The sequence below is a fragment of the Cydia pomonella genome, chromosome 20, assembly GCF_033807575.1.
Source record: "Cydia pomonella isolate Wapato2018A chromosome 20, ilCydPomo1, whole genome shotgun sequence".
Classification (NCBI taxonomy): domain Eukaryota; kingdom Metazoa; phylum Arthropoda; class Insecta; order Lepidoptera; family Tortricidae; genus Cydia; species Cydia pomonella.
In genome coordinates, this window is record NC_084722.1 from 4,541,802 (window position 1) to 4,562,596 (window position 20,795).

A 20,795-nucleotide genomic window follows, 5' to 3' on the forward strand; every position below is an offset into this window, starting at 1 on the left:
CTTTACTGAAGGAAGCATGAGGAATTTACCAATCCAAATACGTATAATATTATACACACTTGGACATAAATACATAATATATAGCTTATTTAAGTACCTAGTATGGTAGTACATTGCTAAATAGGGGCAAGTAAATTAAAGCAACAGAATTTATAAATCAGAATAAAAATTAATAAGAAATTTAACCACCAACTGTAGTCCAATATCCTGTTTCTAATATGTACAGTCAGCATCAATAGTAGCGGATGAAACAACGCGCCAGTACCTATTTGATACCTATTCCGGATAACTTAAATATAGATAAATCTCTAAAATTTACATTCAAAAGTATATATTTTACTGTCTTAATTGTTTTACATATAGAACCACCATATTTTGTTAAGCTGTTACAGAATGGTAGACACTTTTGAAACCTTGTTTGATATGCTACTTTTGATGCTGACTGTACCTATACCTGCTCCTAGTATTTACTCTACTATAGAACAGAAAAAAAGAATGTTATATACAAATCAACTTTTAATGAACTAAAATAAAATAATGAATGAATCATATCAGCATGCTGTACCTTACCTATAAACGATTTTAACATGAAGTTAACGAAAATATTATTACTTTACCGTAATCAACTATCAGCATAAAATAACAGAGATCAATTTTTAAGCTTATTACAACTCATGCTCATCATTCATCAGCATGGCACGCTTATTCTCATATGCCACTAGCTGCATCTACTTGCGTGAGTTACGTCCAAATTGTATAATTATAACTAATTCAATTATGTGTTAGCAATAATCATAGGTAATGATGATGTCCATTTTGAACTGAAACTCGCAGTGGAATCATCATAAGCACCATCTTTTATCAAATCAACTATGACAGACTGATATTCTGTCTTAACTCAACCTTATCTTTTTTACCTCAGTGGCATTACTAATAACAGAGTCCCTGGTCAGCTGCAAAGTAGCAAAAGTCAACTCTGGTATGTTATTCTCACAGGCGAATTTAAGGAGTGAGTATAAATTTTCCGAAGTAGCTGTTCGAGCTAGTTTTTTAATACAGCGTTCTTGCAGATCTACAATGAGGTAGCATCTCGCTAACAGAAGCAGTGGTCTAAGCCCATCATTTGGTAGTGTACCCAAGTAAATATAGTCCTTTAAATGTTGTAGTGTTTCTAGAGTTACTCCTTCCAGAGATATTTTGCATTCCTTTGTCTCTTGCCATTCTCCGGCCAGCATCCGCCTGAACACGTCGCTGTGAGCAGCCAGACAGGCTTTGTGGACAGCAACAGTACCGTCAGGTGTACTTAAGTTGAAGTCTGTGAAATCAGTGTCTTCATACAACTTCGAAGAAATCATATCGGTTTTCACTTGACTTGCGGTAATATAGTAGTCACAAGTGGTGTAATAATAAGCAGAGAGATCGGGAAGCAACTGTGGTGTAATCTCGGCCATGGACTGCCAGTCCGACCAACATTTAGGCGGACAGTAGTCAGTCATCATATATTTCAATCTATCGCTTCTCAAATCCATATTAATTTTGCTATATTTCTCAGAAACTAGCCTCCTTGATGAAAAACTGCATACTATTTTCATTTTTTTCGCAGATTTTTTAGAGTACTCCCATTTAAATCGAATATGAATCAAATTATTCACAACAAATGGGATGGAAATCAGAGTATGTTTATCGCCACTACAGGTAATTGTATAAACAAGTTTTACGGACGGACCTGACAGCAGTTGCATAGGGATTCTGTAAAAATAGTATTCATTATGAAAAAAAAAACATTTTTTGCCAGCCAAGAAAAAAAGAAAGACAGAAAGAAGGCTCAAGTCATAAATAATTATACACTACTTATGTTTTTATAACTAATTTATATGTTCGGTAGGACGAATCAAAAGCTTTTGATAGGGTCAAAGACCTACAAGGGCACTCTTCAATGCAAGACAGTCATTTGAATATTATCAGATTACTTACGCTGCAGCTATTTTCTCTGGTACGCTCATGGTGTAATATCAGTATAACGCTTGCTCTGGCAATCTAGGGTACTGAAGAAATCACTGTTAGCCGTTTTAGATCAATAAAATGAAAATGTTATAATCAAATCAAATAACGTAAAAGATATACCCGCTGCGCCGCAGTTCGAAAACTTCGAAACTGACAGCCATAGACACAACGCAGGTCACCCAATGTTTTTAAATTTTAAGCAGTGTTGAACTTTAAAATAATTTTGCTAGCACACAATGGTAGGAGCAGAGGGCCTACCGCGAACCACGTTCGACGTGTTGCTTCCCTGTCACACTTACGTACGAATTTACAAGTGCGACAGAGAGGCAACACGTCGAACGTGGTTCGCGGTAAGCTCTCAGGACTATAACCGCGAAAATCGAAGTTCGTCAATTGCGGGCATTTTTCTATATCACTCTTATTACGTCATAGTGTGAGTAAAAGAGAAAGATCCCCGCAATTTACGAAAATCGGTTTTCGCGGTAGGCCCCCAGGGTTATAACCCCGAAAATCGAAGTTCGACTCACAAGTGTCACTCTAATTATGTCTTAGTGAAAGTAAAAGAGAAAGACCCCCGCAATTTGCGAATTTCCGTTTTCGCGGTAGGCCTCCAGGTGCTCCAGGCTGTCCTATATATTTCTACTCTTTGTAGGAGGCTTAAAAGTTCAAGCACTATTATATTATATCCACGTATTATATCAAAGAACATAATAATCACTACGTGTATTATATCTTGATTTTGCCTTTGTTTTGCGCAAGTTTTGAGTTTTATCTGGCGTAACCTTCTTGATCAATAAAATTAGTTTCAAAAAGTAAAGTATTAGTTTGCCCACGTAAAGCGCCAATTGTATCCACCCTTCCCGATTTCGGGCCTGATAATCGTTTTCCGTTTCACGGAATATCAGCACATCGTTACCAATATAACCAATATTTGAAATGTAAAATTAACTTTGTCTCTAATTGCCAAAAAATTTCAATGTTTGATATTTTTGCATATGAAACATTTTTATACATTTCAAATATTGTAAACGATGTGCTGATATTTGGTGAAACGAAAAAAATAACTTTCTCGGGCCCGAAATCGGGTCTGATATCAGGCCTGATAGTGTAGATGTAATTGGCACTTTAACTATTTGTATACCGTCGCACTTATGTGCTTCATAGGGACACAATTAATTAATTTTTTTTTATAACGCTTGGCAAGCCTCGGCACGAATGTTAAATAAGGCTTTATACTTAGAGTCTGTGCGGAAAGAGAAGAGTCGTGGAATGTATGGGGCCCAATACATTCCACGAGTTTAACTTTCCGCACAGACTATCCTATATTCACAAGCGCGGTTTACAATGCGCCATAAGCTTGCTTGAGCTTAATTTTTTTAATACCACGACGGTAGCGAGCAAGTATACGGCCCGCCTGATGGCAAGCAGTCACCGTAGCCTATGCACGCCTGCAACTCCAGAGGTGTTACATGCGCGTTGCCGACCCTTTAAAAATCTGTACACTCCTTTTTTGAAGATCCTCATACTGTAGACCCTCGGGAAAACCTCGGCAGGTAGCTCCAGAGGGGACGTTAGGCGTGGGCGACGTGGGCCATCGCCTACGGCCTCGCGGTCCGAGTGGCCTCGCGCCTCAAGTAAGTATACGTCGAACACAACGTAAAAATGTTCATTATTTTTTGCGCCACCAGAGGGCCTCGCTAAATGTACCTTGCCCACATATAATTTTGGTCTTGCCCCGCCACTGGGTAGCTCATTCCACAACCGGAACGTGCGCGGGAGGAAGTTCCTCTTAAACCGCACAATGCGTGACCATTTAGGTTCTAGGGTGTGAGGATGAACACCCTGCCGACGGCGGGCAGTGCGGTGATAGAAAGTAGCCGTGGGCATCATGTCAAACAATTCTTCAGAGTACAGCCCATTGTACAAGCGGTAGAACACACATAAGGAGGCAGTCTCTCCTTAGACTTAAAGGTGCGGCTCGCATCAGTTATTTCACTCCAGGTTTCTGATGCTTGAAAGATTTAGAAATATGAAAGAGATGTGTTATCAATGGATCTTCGATATTAATAACTCAGTTTCGATGTTTGGAGCTAACCAAAACATGGAATGTGGACTAAAGCAAAGATAGATGGATTAGCATAGCTACATAGTTTTAACGTGCAATTGCGTAAAAGCAAGATATGCACGGGTTTAAAATATTTTCAATGATGTTTCAATGAAGGAAAATGAGGACGACGTTATAGTTCGTTTTTATCAAAATCGCTTAATTCTATAAAAAACGAACTGTAGTATGGAAAGGCGGTTTTGTGCGGCCGTCTACTTTCGTCTTAAATAAAACCACATTCTATAAAAGGAAGACATATTTATTCAACTATTGGCTACGTGTATGACAACAGTGCGATCTTATCGTCATAAAGCTTTATTTAAAGTGTCTACAGACTACAGATAACTGCACCGGACCGAACTTGGTGCGGTGCGGCGCACGTATCGATAGTTGGTCGCCGTACGTGCGTTAAGGACGCAGCTATAAGTTAGAGCGAGAAAGAGATATTTGACCGCATCAAGGTCACAGTCCGGCGCAGTAGTCTGTTGCGACTATAACTTATCACAAATGTAAATGTAACATAATCGCAAAGAAATTACAGAGACATTGAGTGTTAGCTTGGTCCTTAGTTTTAGAATTCTCTACGTAGCCAATAAAATTATATTTGTCTATGCCAGGGGTCTCCAAGCCCCGGTCCGCGGGCCAGATTCGGCGCGCGACGCGTTCCAATTCGGCCCGCGGATATCCAACGCGATGGCTCACGGTCCGGCCGTGGTGCGAGGTTGCCAAACGGATCCCAGGCTCCTATGGCCCTCAGGTAAAAAAAGTTTGGCGGCCCCTGGTCTATGCCATCTGCAGTTTAGCCCTAACCGTAATTTTAAGTTCATTCAGAGTTAATGAAAACAAAACTCACGTAGTGGTGTAAAAACATGCTGCCATTTTAAAGGGGTACCTACATAGTTGGCTTTATGGGCATTGTTGGCAAGGCTCGGAAACCGGTTAAGTTTCCATACCGTTATGTACTTGGTGCAAAATCTTTTAATTTCGGTTCCGCTCGAAAACCGTTATTTTCTAACCGGTTTTTATGAGAACCGTTGTCAAATTTACCGGTTTAGAGCAATAAAACCGGTTTCTTCATATGTCGGTGTCTGTTTACGTGGCACACCGCTAGGCCGGCCGGCCGTTTCCACGCTCGTCGAGTAAACCGGTTTTTTTTAAAGATTATTATAATCTTATCTTAATCTCTTTATTATAAAGTTCTTAAAACATTCGCGTTCTTATAAAAGTTCGGAGGAAAACCGAAATAAACCAGTTCCGAGCCTTGATTGTTGACAATAAGGTTCTACTACCAAAAAGAAACAGGGGGCCTACCGGAAAAATCGAAATTCGCAAATTGCGGGGATCTTTCTCTTTTAATCTCACTAAGTCGTAATTAGAGTGACAGAGAAAAATACCCGCAATTGACAAACTTCGATTTTCACGGTAGCCCTCCAGAAACCCTCCTTATTAATAATCAATAAGGTATCTTTTGAGTAAAAATCACAAACATTGTATATTATTACAGTCAAGGTATTAAATATCGATACGGACAAAGTGCCAAAACTATGTACACACTACCTTACTGTATGTGCAATAAGGGCGCGTATACATAGTTTTGGCAATTTGTCCGTGCCGATATTTAATACCTTGACTGTACACATAAAAATCTTTAGGTAAAGCGAAAAAACGAAATTTCATAGGTACATTTTACCCAATTAATGTATATTTTTTCGGTACACCATTTGGTTTCGCGTTTTTGGCTATTTCGAGGTTGGTCCTATAGCTAAAAAAAATAGCTATTTTAATAACGAAACTTCTGTGAAACACAGATATATCAAATATAAACGGGTCACTCACGTATTTTAAGCATTGACATATATCTAAGGATGGCCCTTACGGGCACTAAGAATGGTGCTAGTTCAGTGGTGTCACTCACGAATTCGAGCGAATCGTGCAGTCTAACGCAACTAGCTGCGACCAATGGCGCGCGTGATGCGAACTCATCAACCAATCTCGTCGTGGCGTTAGACACCACAATTGGCTGGAATTCGTGTGCGTGATACGCTGTACTGGCCCCATCCTTATTGCCCGTAATGCCCGTCCTTACATATATGTCAATGATTTTAAGTTGAAAATCCGTCGGCCGACCAACACGTGTTCCCGATGATATGAGGAGCATAGTACGGAGTGAAACATATCAAGGTATTTTTGATTTAAAGTTCGTTCTAATATATTTAATAGTTATTTGTGCAACAAGAAAGTTGGTTTTTCTGAGTGATTTTGAGTCTCGAGTAAGCGAGGGACTCAAAAACACGAGATGTAAAATAACTTTGCTCACACATAAAACTTTTCACCTCAGTAGTGAGAACATATTAAAGATTAAAAAAATTCGACATCAAGTAAAGTTAACCACAGTTATTTACATTCATGAATGAAAGGCATCATCATTATGACGAAAGCTTGTCTCACTCCCTGGAGTGACGAAAGTAGGCTTGTCCGAGCTGCTGAGGTGAAAAATCTTTATTATCATTACCAATGGCCAACCCTAGGGCTACGAAACGCATGTAGAGAGATGTATAGAGCAAGACCAAGATAACTCTGCAGCGATTTTTATAGCACAGGACGGTCAAGTGTTATTTAAACGTCATAATGTCATAGAAGTTTTACTTTTAAAATCACACTTGCACGTCTGTACAGTCACGTCTGAAAATATCGTTACGAAAAAAGTGCCAAAATATGTAACTACCTTAATATATGGGCAATAAAGTCGTGTATACATATTTTTGGCACTTTGACCGTATCGATATTTTCAGACGTGACCGTAATATAAAAGACGCTGCAGAATTTATCGTGGTCTGACTCTAGCTGTCAGCGAGCGTGCACACTCGTGACGCACGGAGCGGGCGATCCGTGGCCGAGCGAGCGTGGTTGAAAATATACCGTGTATGCATTGCATAAGGTTTATAACAAGCTGGCATCTTGTGAAACGATAAGCACCTCCTTCTTAATGTCGCCAGAACCAATCCTGCAGTTCGGCATTATTTCAAGTTCTTTAATACTGAAAAAAAAAAGTTATCGTCAGAATTAATTTTGTACTAGAGACGACTCCTTATGAAACTAGTGTTTGAAATAAATAAATTAAAACCGGGCAAGTGCGAGTCGGACTCGCGCACGAAGGGTTCCGTACCATTATTTATAAAAACGGCAAAAAAAATATGTTTGTTGTATGGGAACCCCGTTAAATATTTATTTTATTCTGTTTTTAGTATTTGTTGTTATAGCGGCAACAGAAATACATCATCTGTGAAAATGTCAACTGTCTAGCTATCACGGTTCATGAGATATAACAACAAATACTAAAAACAGAATAAAATAAATATTTCTTTCCAATCTCGAGGTTTTGACACCAAAGTTAAGCAACGTCTTATAGATAATGGTACGGAACCCTTCCTGTGCGAGTCTGACTTGCACTTGGCCGATTTTTTCATAAAACTTGCAACTGTTTTACTAACAATTTAGTTTGTATCTGTACATCAGTACCAAAGAGAATTTGAAGTAGAGGTCAAAGAAAACTTTGTAACCACAGTAAGTTTACTGCCATCTTTATTTACATTATTAAAACTTTTAGAACACCATTTGACTTTTATCATTAATCTTGTTAAATAATAAAAATGGACGCCATCTTACCGGGCACAATCTAAAGGTTATGGCGCCATCGCTCGAAACGATGCTGCCATACCTCTGGCCTTTGCTCTATTAGATAGCGATGGTTTTATATATTTAACAAAATTAACACATATCAGTAAAGGAATAAGGATCAAAGTCAAATGGAGTTCTAAAAGTTTTAATCATGTGTCGAAAGATGGCAGTACATTTACTGTGGCTACAAAATTTTCTTTGACAATCCATATGTATTTCATATTCTTTTTGATCAGTACTAACCTGCTAAGTTCCTTGCCAGCTGTCCTGTCCAGCTCACAGCGCACACTGTGCTCCGAGCAGCCGGAGATGCTGGTGTCATTGAGCAGCACCGAGGACCCGGAGTAGATCTGGATGCCGACGCCACACTTTCTGATGCTGCAGCCTCTTAACTCCACCTATTTGTTTATGCAATTGTAGTAGTATAAGTTACACATTAGCTTAACCCTTTATAGTATCAGGAATTATGCAAAATTGAACCCTAACACTTTGAAATAAAGTTCAAAATCAGACGGGAAATATATTCCCTCTGCCTTATAAATGCTTGACCTCCAATAGATCGTGTCATTCATGATGACGCGTGATTTTGACAAATTTAACCTTTAATGCCATGACAATACACACCAAGGCACGCGTCCTAATGAATGACATGTTCAATAAGGCCTACCATACAAAAAAAAGTAAACAAATAATAAATAAATAAATATTATAGGACATTATTACACAAATTGACAAGTCCCACAGTAAGCTCAATAAGGCTTGTGTTGAGGGTACTTAGACAACGATATATATAATATATAAATATGTATAAATACTTAAGTATACAGAATACAGAATACAGACTTTATTGATAAATATAAACATAGTACATTTTACACGTCATAAATCTAAAAACTATTGTATTGAGTACTTATCTATGTCCTTATCATTATATATAAGTAACAAAACAAGGAAACAGTAACATTTGTAGGTAGGTTAGGTACTAAAAACCTGTTTTCCAAACGCTGCTGGGTCAATTTCGCACCGGCGCACTCATAAAGTCGGCAATACGATAGTATGCCTGATCTATTAGAAGGGATTTAAGCTTCTTTTTGAATATCGCATCGCTGGCAGAGTCTTTGATGGCATTAGGTACGGAATTGTAGGCAATTGGTCCCATGACATCAAGCGATCGTCGAGACTTAGCGAGTCGTTGCTTTGGGATTTGCAACCGTGGTCGCCTTCGCGCCGCGGTGTTGCAAAGTTTTGCGCTAGATTTATAATTATGTATATTTGACCTTACATGCATGCACACAGTCAATATGTATATAGACGGTAACGTTAAGATTTTCTGTTTTTTAAACAACGACTGAGCAGGATGGTCAAAAGGTTTTCCATCGATTATACGCAGGGCTCGTTTCTGCATTTTAAACACTCTGTCGCGATCTGCCGCTGTGCACCAGAGATCTACACCCTGCGTAAGAATCGAGTGGAAATAACCATAGTAAGCAGTTTTTATGTTCTCTATAGATAAACTGGGTGCTATCCTGGACAGTGCGAAACACGCTGCGGCTAATTTGTCACAAGTTGCCTGTATGTGTGGGGCCCACTTTAGGCCGGCGTCAATATGGAAGCCTAGGTACATAGCCGTTTCGACTTGTGGAATTGGGGTGTTATTTAATATAATATCCAGATTGGGCTTATTTGACTTTTTTGACTGGAAATGGACAATATTAGTTTTTTCTAGATTTAAAAGCATGCCGTTGGCCGAAAACCATTTCACAAGTTGATTAATGACGTGACAGATCTTTGATTTTAAGCCATCATAATCATCTGCATGGACAATAACACAGGTGTCGTCGGCGAACATAACATACTCTTGACCTTGGCAAGCTGTCGTGATATCATTTACTAGGACCAAGAATAGGCTATTTCCACACACAGACCCCTGAGGCACGGCGCAGCTACCTATTGACTCCATTTCAGACTTCGAGTTAAGTACGTACGTACATTGTTTACGCTCATCTAAAAATGATGTTATTATATCGAGGAAGGTACCGGTGACCCCGTAGTAAGAGAGCTTACTGAGGAGGAGCGAGTGATCTATCATCTCGAAGGCGCGCGACAAGTCACAGAAAATAGCAGCGACATGCCGCGAGCCCTCAAGGTGTGCCCTCACTCGCCCCACGACATCACGAGCGGCATCAGTAGTCGACCGGCCCGGCTGATAGGCATACTGCTTACTGTTTAGTAATTTATTGTGAGTAAAATGTTCCATAAGTCTATTACTGAGTAGTCTTTCAAAAACCTTTGAGATAACAGGTACAAGTGAGATGGGTCTGTAAGACTTGGGTAAATGCAGTTCACCCTTTCCCTTATAAATTGGCATAACCTTTATTAATTTTAGAATTTCGGGATATATACCGACACTAACGCATTCGTTGAATAGTGATAGGAGAAGGGATATAACACAAGGAGGCAAACAATCCAAGATATGCGTAGACATGTCGTTTATGTCTTTAGATGTCTTACGTTTTATTTGTTTGCATACTTTTATCAATTCACTTAGGGTAAATGGGGTAAATATAAGAGGTAGGGGAGTATTGTCTAAGTAACTCTGTAGATATTTTAAGGCAGTAGGAGTGCATGGTCTCGCATTGTTTACATTTGCGTCGACATAGTACTTATTTAACAAGGCGGCGGAGGCGGCGGCTCGGGCGTCCTGACAGTCGCCCGCGGCCCTGCTAACAAGAATGTCGATCGCTCGGTTCTTGTTATTTTTACCTCTGCACGTTTCATTTGATATACTACGCGACATATCATGACCGCTGTTTGATATTTGGCTGTTTATGTGATTCTTTCGTACTTTTTTTAGAAGGGACCAGTAGGAAAGTTCTAACGTATGAAGCTTCGAACGCGCCACAGTGTCATTTGGGTTTTGACTTAGTTTTACTTTAAGTTTTTTAATAATGTTTCTTTGTTTTTTCACGGTGTCATTGACCCAGACATCGTCGGAGTTTTTGATAGGATGATACCTAACAGGAAAATGTACATCAAAGTAATGCTTTAACACATTAATAACAGATTTTGTTTTCTCATTTGGGCAATTGCTTTTACTCAAGATTTCATCCCAATTTTGGAAATTTAGACTACGAGTGAAGTCCTGCTTATTAGAAAGTGAAAACTTTCGTTTTAAAACATGGCGTATTTTAATGATTGAATGATGCAAGTATTTTAATGATTGTATTTTTTTATTTAATAAGTTTTAGTATTTGTAATAAATTAATAAATACTTAAATACATAGAAAACACCCATGACTCAGGAACAAATATCCATGCTCATCACACGAATATATGCCCTTACCAGGATTTGAACCCGGGACCATCAGCTTCGTAGGCAGGATCACTACCCACTAGGCCTAACCGGTCGTCAAACAAATAATATTACACTGTTTTTTTTTCTTTTGAAATCGAAAAGTGCCAACTCTGTTCAAATTTCCTTGAAGTAATTAGTACTACGGAAGGACCGCGTGCTTTATCTCAATACAATTCAGGATTCTGAATTAATAAGATTTATGAAGCACTTAAACAAACGTTATATGCTTGCACAAGGAGCACACCTTCGAATTAAAACTGTCGTGAGTCATACCTAACACTAAGTTAATTATACGGTTTTAATCACTCGCACGACATGTTTCCCCCAACCTTTTATCTCAGCGCGCGCCGAGCGTGCGACGCGGCGTGCAGCAGTACGCGAAGTCGCGAAGCGCGCCCATCGTGAACGCTACTCGCACTGTTAGAGCTTGAAGGAGACCTAGGCCCTCCGAAACATGTCGGGCGAATGACTAAAAATATGTTAGTCAAATTAGCTGTAAAACAAGCGTAGGCATCACTACGAGCAAATAAGCTGTCCGATCAGTGAGACAGGAGCAAGTAATAAGCAAGCTAGTAGAAAATCTTGCGCAAGTAGCCTGCGCTTTTACTTATTTCAGTGTTCTGCACAAGCGTGTAACTAATGCAACAACAAACTCTTTACGTTGGTCCACCTACATGCGCCATGTGCAATCAAAGAAGTTGCGTATTAAATAAAAGCTTGTTCAAATACCTGAGCGCCTTTGTGCACGACTATTCCCGAGTAGAAGTTGTCGAACGTACAATTCTCGATTAGAATTTTTGAGCCGGACATCGCTATGATTCCTTGCGCGAAATCACTCTGAAATTTAAGAAAGTTTAGTTACTTACTTTAACCAGATTATTTGACGCCATTGACTTGATATAAAGTCAGTATTTCGTGCCCCACACGCCACGACTTTATATGTTATACGGTTTTTTTTTAATACTACGTAGGTGGCAAACAAGCATACGGTAAACAGTCTTAGTAGCCTATGGACGCCTACAACTCCTGCAGGAGTTACATGCGAGTTGCCGCCCCCAACAACCTTCCCTCCCCTCGTTGAGCTCTGGCAACCTTACTCACCGGCAGGAACACAACACTATGAGTAGGGTCTAGTGTTATTTGGCTGCGGTTTTCTGTAAGGTGGAGGTACTTCCCCAGTTGGGCTCTGTTATAGATCTGGAATGACATCCGCTGTGCTGTGCCCTACCACACAAAGCGAGATGACATTCACAATGCCCATACCTGGACATTGTGAATGTCATCTCATCATTTGTCATTTGGACGTAGTTTAAGGACGTACCCGGGTCCCACACGGGGTATACGTAAAGATATACTGATTGAGTAAGATGCGTAAAATCTAAGATAATTTCGTGCTTCGACTTTGACAGGTAAACGAGATGGCACTTAACAGCTCGATACATTTTGCGGTAACTTTGATTGTCAAAAGCTGACGTTTGACAATTCAGTGACCGCAAAACATATGGCGCAGTACAGCGCCATCTGCTTTGGATGTCAAACTAAGGGCTACGTTTTTAGGGTTCCATACCCAAAGGGTCAAACCTGACCCTATTACTGAGACTCCGCTGTCTGTCCGTCTGTCACCAGGCTGTATCTTATGAATTGTGACAGTTAGCCAGTTGAAATTTCTACAGATTATGTATTTCTGTTGCCGCTATAAGAATAAATACTAAAAACAGAATAAAATAAATAATTTTTTCCAACCTCGAGGTTCTCATCCAATCACCGAAGTTAAGCAACGTCGGGCGGGGTCAGTACTTGGATGGGTGACCGTTTTTATAGATAATGGTACGGAACCCATCCTGTGCGAGTCCGACTCGCACTTGGCCGATTTTTTCTTAGACTACCTCTCTATTACAATCAATTTTCACTGTCCATTCTAAATATTAGACTCATGAGGAGGGTTAACCTATGGTTTAATGTCACACTTATCGTAGGAGGCACGTCATCGTGAACCTTGGTACAATGCACGAAAGTTGATATTGGGATGCAGCTTGCGTCAGTTGACGTCATTAGCAGTGAAATCAAAGCATACCTGACAGCTGTCAGAGTCGTCAGAGAGCGCGCAGTTGGCGACGTGCAGCGTGCCCGCGCGCGCCAGCACGACGGTGTTGACGAGCGCGCAGTGCAGGGTCAGGTCCCGCAGGCGGCAGTCCTCGCTCAGCTGCAGTAGGCAGGTTCGCATCTCTGCAGCTTTCAGTGTGGCACCTTAAACAATAGTACATTACTATAGAGGACGGGAAACGAAGGGTTGCAGGCCAAGTAGATATAGATGGCGGAGCGTAGCGAGGTTGGATAGGGATACGCGGCCGGCAACCCCGTTTCTCGCCGAGATTTGTATAGAGCTTTTCTCAAACTTGCAGTAAAATAATAATAAAAAAAATAATAGGATGATGATTGTTATTATAACTTTCGAGTTATTAAAAGGGGAACCAAAAATTTATTATTTTTACGCTACGACGCACGGTTTAGGAGATACAGCACGGACACAGGAGGTGGCCATAGGAACTCTGTGATAAAACAATGCAACCTAAATGTATTTGGGTTTGCTACAATTGTCTCGATGAGTTTTATTTGCTGTTGAAAGAAAAGAGTCAGAGATAATAAATTGTCTCAAAAATGAAATTTTTCACTAAGGGCCTGTTTCACCTAAATAAAGAATTGGTTAGCTAATAGGCGGGTCCACCCAGAACGCCGCGCTCAGGCGAGGAAAACGCGCGCGCCGCCTAGGCCGAGGCACGTCTACACTGGCCGATTTGTACGTGAGGAAATTACCTCGCGCGTATACTCGCTCAGTGTGGACCCGCCTAATGATGACTTTATTCGTTAGATAAGTGGCAAGTACATAGCTCAGCCCCGTAAAGGTTTTTATTTCAGTCATGCAGAAATCTTCATAGGGCTGTAATACAAAAAAATAAAAAATTTTAGCATTGCCTCCCGATTGATATTGTGTCAAATGATAGTTTAGATGCTGTTTTAAATTAAAACCGTCACGTGACCGTCAGCCATTCACATGAACATGTAAAAAATACGCTCCTTACCGCTTAATTATGTCCGCAAAGTATGCGTAATGTGTAAATTGCGTGATCCGTTTATTTGAAACGCCTGATGGAATTCTACATGAAAAATTCCATGATTTTGTTATTACTATCATAAAAAGGTAAAACGCTTATTTTTTACATGTTCAGAATGCGACCAACTGACGTTCTTACCACCGCGATACAACGGGCTGATGATTTTATAAATTTACAATAGCATCTGAACTATCATCTGACAAAGTATGAAACGGGAGGCGATGAGAAAATTTTCATTTACGTATTTCGGTGGCTGCTATTCCTCAACCCACCAACGGAGCGGCAGCTGACGTCCATGAGGGTTCATCATACATAGCCGTTAACCACTATACGTGCTTTCGCCCGGGAGGCGATTGGTCATGGAAATCTGTTCCTGGCTTGCGGTCTTTCTCTTTTGCCACCTCGATGTTAGGTACTTAGTTTAAAACCTAAGTTACCTTTGAAACTGCACAGCGAAATCTGTGACAGCGGCATCTCAGGCAGCTCGTAGTTGGGACTGCACACAACCATGTCTTCAGGTTCCAGCGCCAGGCCTTCCTCTGCAGACACCAGCACGCTGAGGGTCTGCTCCTTCGATACCCGGGAGCGGAGGAATTTGGATATGTCCTCGAATTCTGAGATTGGGCCGCCTTGCCAGAGAGCTACCACCTGGAAAATAATTAGCTATCTAAATTAATTTCATTCTTTTGAGTAGGGCTCGGAAACCGTTTCATTTTTCAAACGTTTTCGTTCATTCACCTGGGAATAAAAAGGGTTTTCCGTTTGATGTCACCGGTTAAACAACTGTTCTAGTTTATGCCAATAGCCGGGTCCACACAGAGCGAGCATACGCGCGAGGCAATTTCCTCACGCACAAACCGGCCGAGGCACGTCTACACTGGCCGGTTTGTGGAATTTACTTACGTGCACGCTCGCTCGCTCTGTGTGGACCCGCCTAATTACGTTTATCTTTCGTTTTTGTGGAGCTAAATTAACCAGTTCAACAGACGAAATGTACAATCTCTCTGCTTTGCCTAAAGGTTGACTGGTAGAGAATGCCTCTTGGCATTAAGCCCGCCTTTTGTACTATAAGTGTACTTTTGTGAAAAGAATGAAGCCTGAGGTGTGATACTACTATTTATGCTATGTTGTCAAGCCATGGGACCTGGCTGACCTGAACGGGCTGTTCAGTTTCTTTGCTTCCGGACGCGCGGTGCAAAATCTACCATAATATTCTTACCAATCTAAGTCTTCTTTTTCCAATAACGTTCTGCGCGGGCATTTTAATCATAACTCACATTCTTTTGTGCCTTGTGTTTCTGCCACTTGGCCCTTGCTTTAGCGAGGTACTGCTCCCGGATGAGAGGGTTCTCATACAGCGTCCATTTCGACATGAGCCCGTCCAGACGGGCGCTCATTTCGGCGCAGAGGGATATGTATGATGGTGGTAGGAGGGAATCTGTAATCATACAGGGATTATTATTAAGGGTTTGATCAAATCAATTCGTCAGTAGAGAAAGGCGTGAATTCTCAGAAGAACAATAAATAAACTCAAGTAAATTAAGTAGGTTGTTTATGGCATCTTCTCAGGAACATTCTTAATTCATAATTATTTATTTGCATATAAAAAGGGTTTACATCAAAGGTTAAAACGTGCTTTTAATTTCATGGCTTTGCGATTCAAATTGGCTGCTTTTTAGTTTCATCAAAGTATAGTTTCATCATCATCATGTTTTTCAGGCATCGGGCATAAGTTGTTCAACGGCGTATGTTTTTTTTTTTTTAAATACATGAATGCGAAATAGGGACCTATTCATAAAAAGTATAGGAATGTACATATGTTCACTTCTTTTTATCCTGTTACTCTGTTGGGGTGAAGGATTCAAATCATGTTTTTCCACTAGCTGTACTGGGCAGTTACGAGTCCTTCAAATAGGTTATATTATTTAATACAATAGCTCACCATCTTCATCAGTTAATCCCCCATCACAAATAGATGAGTCCAGCTCCTTCAAATTCTCATAAGCGTTAACCGCACTGCTCCGCAGTAGAGTTATAGTGCGAGCCACACAGTTAGGTATGGTGCCGTTGTGTAAGTCCATCCAAAGTTGCATGCGGTCTTCGATGGTGTTGGGAAGGACTATTTTGTCGTCTTGGTCGTCCCAGGGCATCCAGATGTTGGTGTAGTAGAATCTGTGGAAGTGTTTTTAATGCACTCATGTTGTTATACCTGATGAACACTGTAAGGGCATCACAAAAACAATTATTTGCTAAACAAAAAACTCAAGTAAAGTAAAAAACAAGTAAACAAAAAGTAAAGTATTGGTTATTTTATTAATTTTACAAAAAATGGGAAAAATAAGGGGTTAAGAAATATATGATAAGAAAAGTCACTATTAATTTAAGAAATTTGTGTAATTTTTATATCAGTCACACAATACAGAAGATTTTCATATATAACTGAAACCATGAAAGATGACAAGAATAGGTAATTAAGAGTTCAAGAACTGTGGGTGTACTCCATCATCCAGCCATCTTAACCACACTTAAACAAAGTGGGATAATCATGAACACCACACATAACTATCAAGAGGTAATGACAGACAATGGGTGTGATATTTAGGTAGTAGCAATCAAAATTTACTAGTAAAGTCAAGATTTGTTGGTCTTAATCACAATTTGAAATAAATAAGTAAATCCTGGACAATCCTAAACAAATCAACCTAGAATTAATAAGCTTTATTGGCTTGTATTGTGGGTGCTACAAAAAATATATAATAGATAAATATATAGGTAAAAAATCCCTAACTGAAGAACAAATATCTGTTATAAACACACAAATAAATACTCATACCAGGATTCAACTAGGGACTTCCTGCTTCAGTAGATAAAAAAAAAGAGAAATATACAATGTTAGTTCTTATTTTTTTTTTATTATTTAGTTTTATACAGGCAGCTGATGCTGGTACGTCTAAATCAGAGTTCACTTAGCATGATTTCACTGCTTAGATAGTCTGTCAAGATTGTTTTTAAATTGATTCACACTACAAGAGTTCACAACTTTAGAGGGTAATTTGTTCCAGGCATTTACTATTCGGTTTGCAATGAAGTTTTTGCTGATATTTGTTTTATGCTTTGTTGTTACTAGTTTAAGTTAGTGTCCTAGTTAGTAGTGCTTTTGGTATTTTAAAGTACTGGAAGGATTTATATATTTATCAAACTAACAACAAGTAATATAATTACAAACATTCTGAATTGTATTTTATTTCTAAGCTCTGATTACAGGTAAGAGTTACCTTAACAAGTCGATAAATTCCGCAGTAGTAGCATCATTAATGCACTGTTCCCTTTGCTGCGTAGTTGGCCAGAGCTCTATCAGTGGGACATCTTCCACTGTTTCTGGCAATGACACAGCTTCATGCTGCACACTCAGTACTTCCACAGATGCTGACAATACTTCAAAGTCCACAGATGACACTGTCACATATGCTATGCATGGAAATCTGACCTCTGAAAATTATGTATAATTAAGCTATTTTAAATTGCTGTGTAATGTAGAAATATGATATAGAACATTAAGATATTTAGCATCAGCAATTTTATGTAGTAAATAAAAAAAAAATCAAAAACTATTGAATTTTATGCATGATGAGTTTTGATTTAACTTGACTGGGTAATTATTAAGTACAGCATGTTATACTAGCCAAGAAAGGGTACATTTTCACTGTAACACAAATGTGTGGTTCATGTAATGGTCAGAGGGCCTACCGCGAACACCGAATTACGGCTTAATTAGAGTAAATAAGAAAGATGCCCGCAATTTGTGAACTTCGGTGTTCCCGGTAGGCACTCTGTCATATATATGTTATAGTTATATTATATATATATATATTTTTTTTATAATCTGTTTATTTCAGTTTTAGTTGAGGTACAGTCTGCACTCAGTTATAATCTCTATATTTGGAGATTGAGATATGGGTTTCATTTAATTATACAGCTACGAGAAGAACTTTTAAAAGCCATTAGCATTATGAACTGACACTTTGAGTGTTAATCGACTTACCAAACCTCTTGCAAAACTGTTTCGACAGTTTCCACAACGCATCCCAACCCACTGGTTCCACTATAAGTTCGGCTTGCGCACTCCACTGCTCGCGGGCGGTCCCGCGGCCTGAACTGAATACGCGCACCAACTCTTGCAGGATTTCACTGTCGCTCCGATTGAAATTATACACCGACATCATCTACCATAACAAAAACAACCAGTTTTATTTTGAAACACTGGAAAAAAAATCCATGAACGAGATACTTACTTTGGAATTAGAATCCGTTTGAGACTTAATTAACATAGTATAACGCCTGTAGAAATAAAGTTATTTTATTGTAATAGCTAATTCATTCATTCTAAAACCCGCGTTTGAGCCGTTTTCCTTTCCGTTCGTTTGAATTGAAAAACGTATCTGTCAACAATGTCAACCCAACCCAACATCACGTTCGGATACTACAATAAAATAACATTTTGAAATGAAAAAAACCATTGAGACGGCTACACGCGTGAACAGTATGCTCAATCCACATGAGCTCATCCAGTTACTTGCGGTGAATTTGGCGAAGGCTGCGCGGAGCAGCATACGAATGTTATTTATTTATTAATATTATTGTATTAATATACTTTCAAGCTTGGCTTTCAAGCCCTGTGTAAAACAATAAAATAGAACACTACTTGTATTAGCCCACGCTATTTTGCTCCACTTACTTGCAAACTCTTGGCCTAACGCGAACTTCGAAAAGTAATCTTCACTAGTTTGAAAATCAATGACTGACTTACTCTGGCAGCCCCGCGACCAACTGTCAATGTCAGCCCAGCCTGTGTTGATGGGCGACCAAAAAGTGACTAACTTATTATTTAAATAAAAAATGATTGGTACAATAACAACATAAACTATGTCGATGGACGAAAACGAATTCTTTAAGCAGACCGTGCAACATCTGGCTCGCTGTTTGTCCAACATACAGCCGACACCATGGGAAAAAGTATGTCGATTCATATCTTGAGTAATAGGATTTTGCGAAATCCCTATTTAACAAGGACACACTTAATGTAATGCTTTTTTTTTAATGAATAGTTGGTTGAACTTTGACCAATTCTTGATAAACAAATGCTTACCTTAAAAAAGGGTCTGTGATGTGACTAGGTAGTCAATTACAACGGCTGACGTATTTCTTTGATATGTTTGTTATGATCTCATCAAAACCTCATCATTTCTGTTCTGATATGAACTTTATGAACATACAAGTGAAAAGTAACTGTTGCTGTTATTTTATCTTCTAAAATCCATTTATGTATTCATAAAATTTGTAAAATATCATTTTGTTGACGCCTTCACCTGCCACAGTTCCTTGACTGACAGACTGGTTCTTGTACATTTATTTTTATTAAAGGTTGATTTATTACATGCTTATTTTTTTACTCAAAAATTGTTCAGGCTAAAACGTCTGGCTAATACCAATTATGTTGTCCATAAGTTTTGGAATTTTGGAAAAATTTATATTTTTTAAAGCTAACCAAAATATAGATGGTTAGTAAAATTTATAATGAGGTATTGAAATATTTATTGATGTTTTGATGTAAAGACACAGAAAATATTCTTACTTTTAATTTCTGGTTATTTCTCTTCATACATTTGATTAATAATAAAACAAAACCTAAGTGTCCCCACAACTGTCTATGAATACAAGTTTTATGAGTCAGTTGAAAAATTAATTAGGCCAAAAGTACTTCTGGCTCTGAGTAATACTTCAAAAAAACTAAAGCATATATACTATGCACTTCATAGCACCAATTAGCGCTTAAATGATCAACAGCTCTTATATTCATTTCCATAGTATAACTTGTTGCTATCTTACAGGTAAACACCTTGTTCATGCTATGCCCACAAGCAAGCTCAACTCTCGTAGTAACAACCCGCAGCATGGAGGCCTGCATAGCCCTAGGGCTGTACTACTTGCAGAGCGGAATGCAGCACCAGGATAAGCTGCATCCGTACTTTCTGAAGGTGCTAAAGTGCCTCACTACGGCTCAGTTTGAGGAACCGGTGTGCCGGATAAAGAGTGGGGACCGTAAGTAGTTTTTTTTGTATTTGAAAAGTCTGTACATCTGTACAAACTGACATGGAACATCTGTTCCATATTTATATTGCAGCAACAATGAACCAAGCTGTCTCGGGCACTGAACATAAATATGGAATGTAATAACTGCATAAAAGGCTTACATTTGACTTACAGCTTTCTGGCATGGTTTAGTGGCAAACATAGATTTTATTTCCATATTACAAATGTAAAAGTAACTCTGTCTGTTAGCTCATCAACATCATGCACGGCAGTAAGCGTAGGAGTTATAATATTAGCGGAAAATCGTTGAGCATTAGACTTTTGTTTGCCACGATATTTATTGTTGTGTAGCAGTACTGAGAGTTCCGCTACTCAATGCTAGATGTCGACTGCGAAAATAATAAGCATTTTGGTACCAAAACTGATGTATGGAGTGAGCACTCTATTACTT

At 39.2% G+C, this 20,795-nt stretch overlaps 3 protein-coding genes across 3 annotated transcripts in view; 1 reads left to right on the forward strand and 2 right to left on the reverse strand.

The window, feature by feature from the left end:
* Nucleotides 1-498: 498 nt before the first annotated feature.
* Nucleotides 499-2,164, reverse strand: LOC133529190 (uncharacterized). The gene is made up of 2 exons (XM_061866846.1): nucleotides 1,975-2,164; nucleotides 499-1,749 (listed from the first exon to the last, which is right to left on the reverse strand). Exons 1-2 carry the CDS (start codon nucleotides 2,001-2,003, stop codon nucleotides 894-896), a joined length of 885 nt encoding a protein of 294 aa, XP_061722830.1. The 5' UTR covers nucleotides 2,004-2,164; the 3' UTR covers nucleotides 499-893.
* Nucleotides 2,165-4,346: 2,182 nt separating this feature from the next.
* Nucleotides 4,347-18,741, reverse strand: LOC133529070 (protein nessun dorma). Its single transcript, XM_061866688.1, has 10 exons — nucleotides 18,547-18,741; nucleotides 18,297-18,477; nucleotides 17,530-17,743; nucleotides 16,197-16,426; nucleotides 15,532-15,692; nucleotides 14,692-14,902; nucleotides 13,216-13,388; nucleotides 11,871-11,978; nucleotides 8,030-8,184; nucleotides 4,347-7,145 (listed from the first exon to the last, which is right to left on the reverse strand). Exons 1-10 carry the CDS (start codon nucleotides 18,580-18,582, stop codon nucleotides 7,049-7,051), a joined length of 1,566 nt encoding a protein of 521 aa, XP_061722672.1. The 5' UTR covers nucleotides 18,583-18,741; the 3' UTR covers nucleotides 4,347-7,048.
* Nucleotides 18,742-18,800: 59 nt separating this feature from the next.
* Nucleotides 18,801-20,795, forward strand: part of LOC133529071 (phosphatidylinositol 4-kinase alpha) — a 70,150-nt gene continuing 68,155 nt past the window's right edge. The window contains exons 1-2 of the mRNA XM_061866689.1: nucleotides 18,801-19,267; nucleotides 20,143-20,353. Coding sequence (XP_061722673.1) covers nucleotides 19,178-19,267; nucleotides 20,143-20,353 — 301 coding nt within the window. The 5' untranslated portion in view covers nucleotides 18,801-19,177. The remainder of the gene's footprint in view (nucleotides 19,268-20,142; nucleotides 20,354-20,795) is intronic.

Coding starts and splice junctions, on each gene's coding strand:
- LOC133529190 (XM_061866846.1), bottom strand. CDS start 2,003: ATGAGCGTACCAGAGAAAATAGCTGCAGC. Junction 1,750..1,974: donor CCAGAGAAAATAGCTGCAGC/GTAAGTAATCTG, acceptor CTATTTTTACAG/AATCCCTATGCAACTGCTGT.
- LOC133529070 (XM_061866688.1), bottom strand. CDS start 18,582: ATGTTAATTAAGTCTCAAACGGATTCTAATTCCAAA. Junction 15,693..16,196: donor GGGATTAACTGATGAAGATG/GTGAGCTATTGT, acceptor GTATGATTACAG/ATTCCCTCCTACCACCATCA. Junction 11,979..13,215: donor ACGACTCTGACAGCTGTCAG/GTATGCTTTGAT, acceptor CTTAAATTTCAG/AGTGATTTCGCGCAAGGAAT.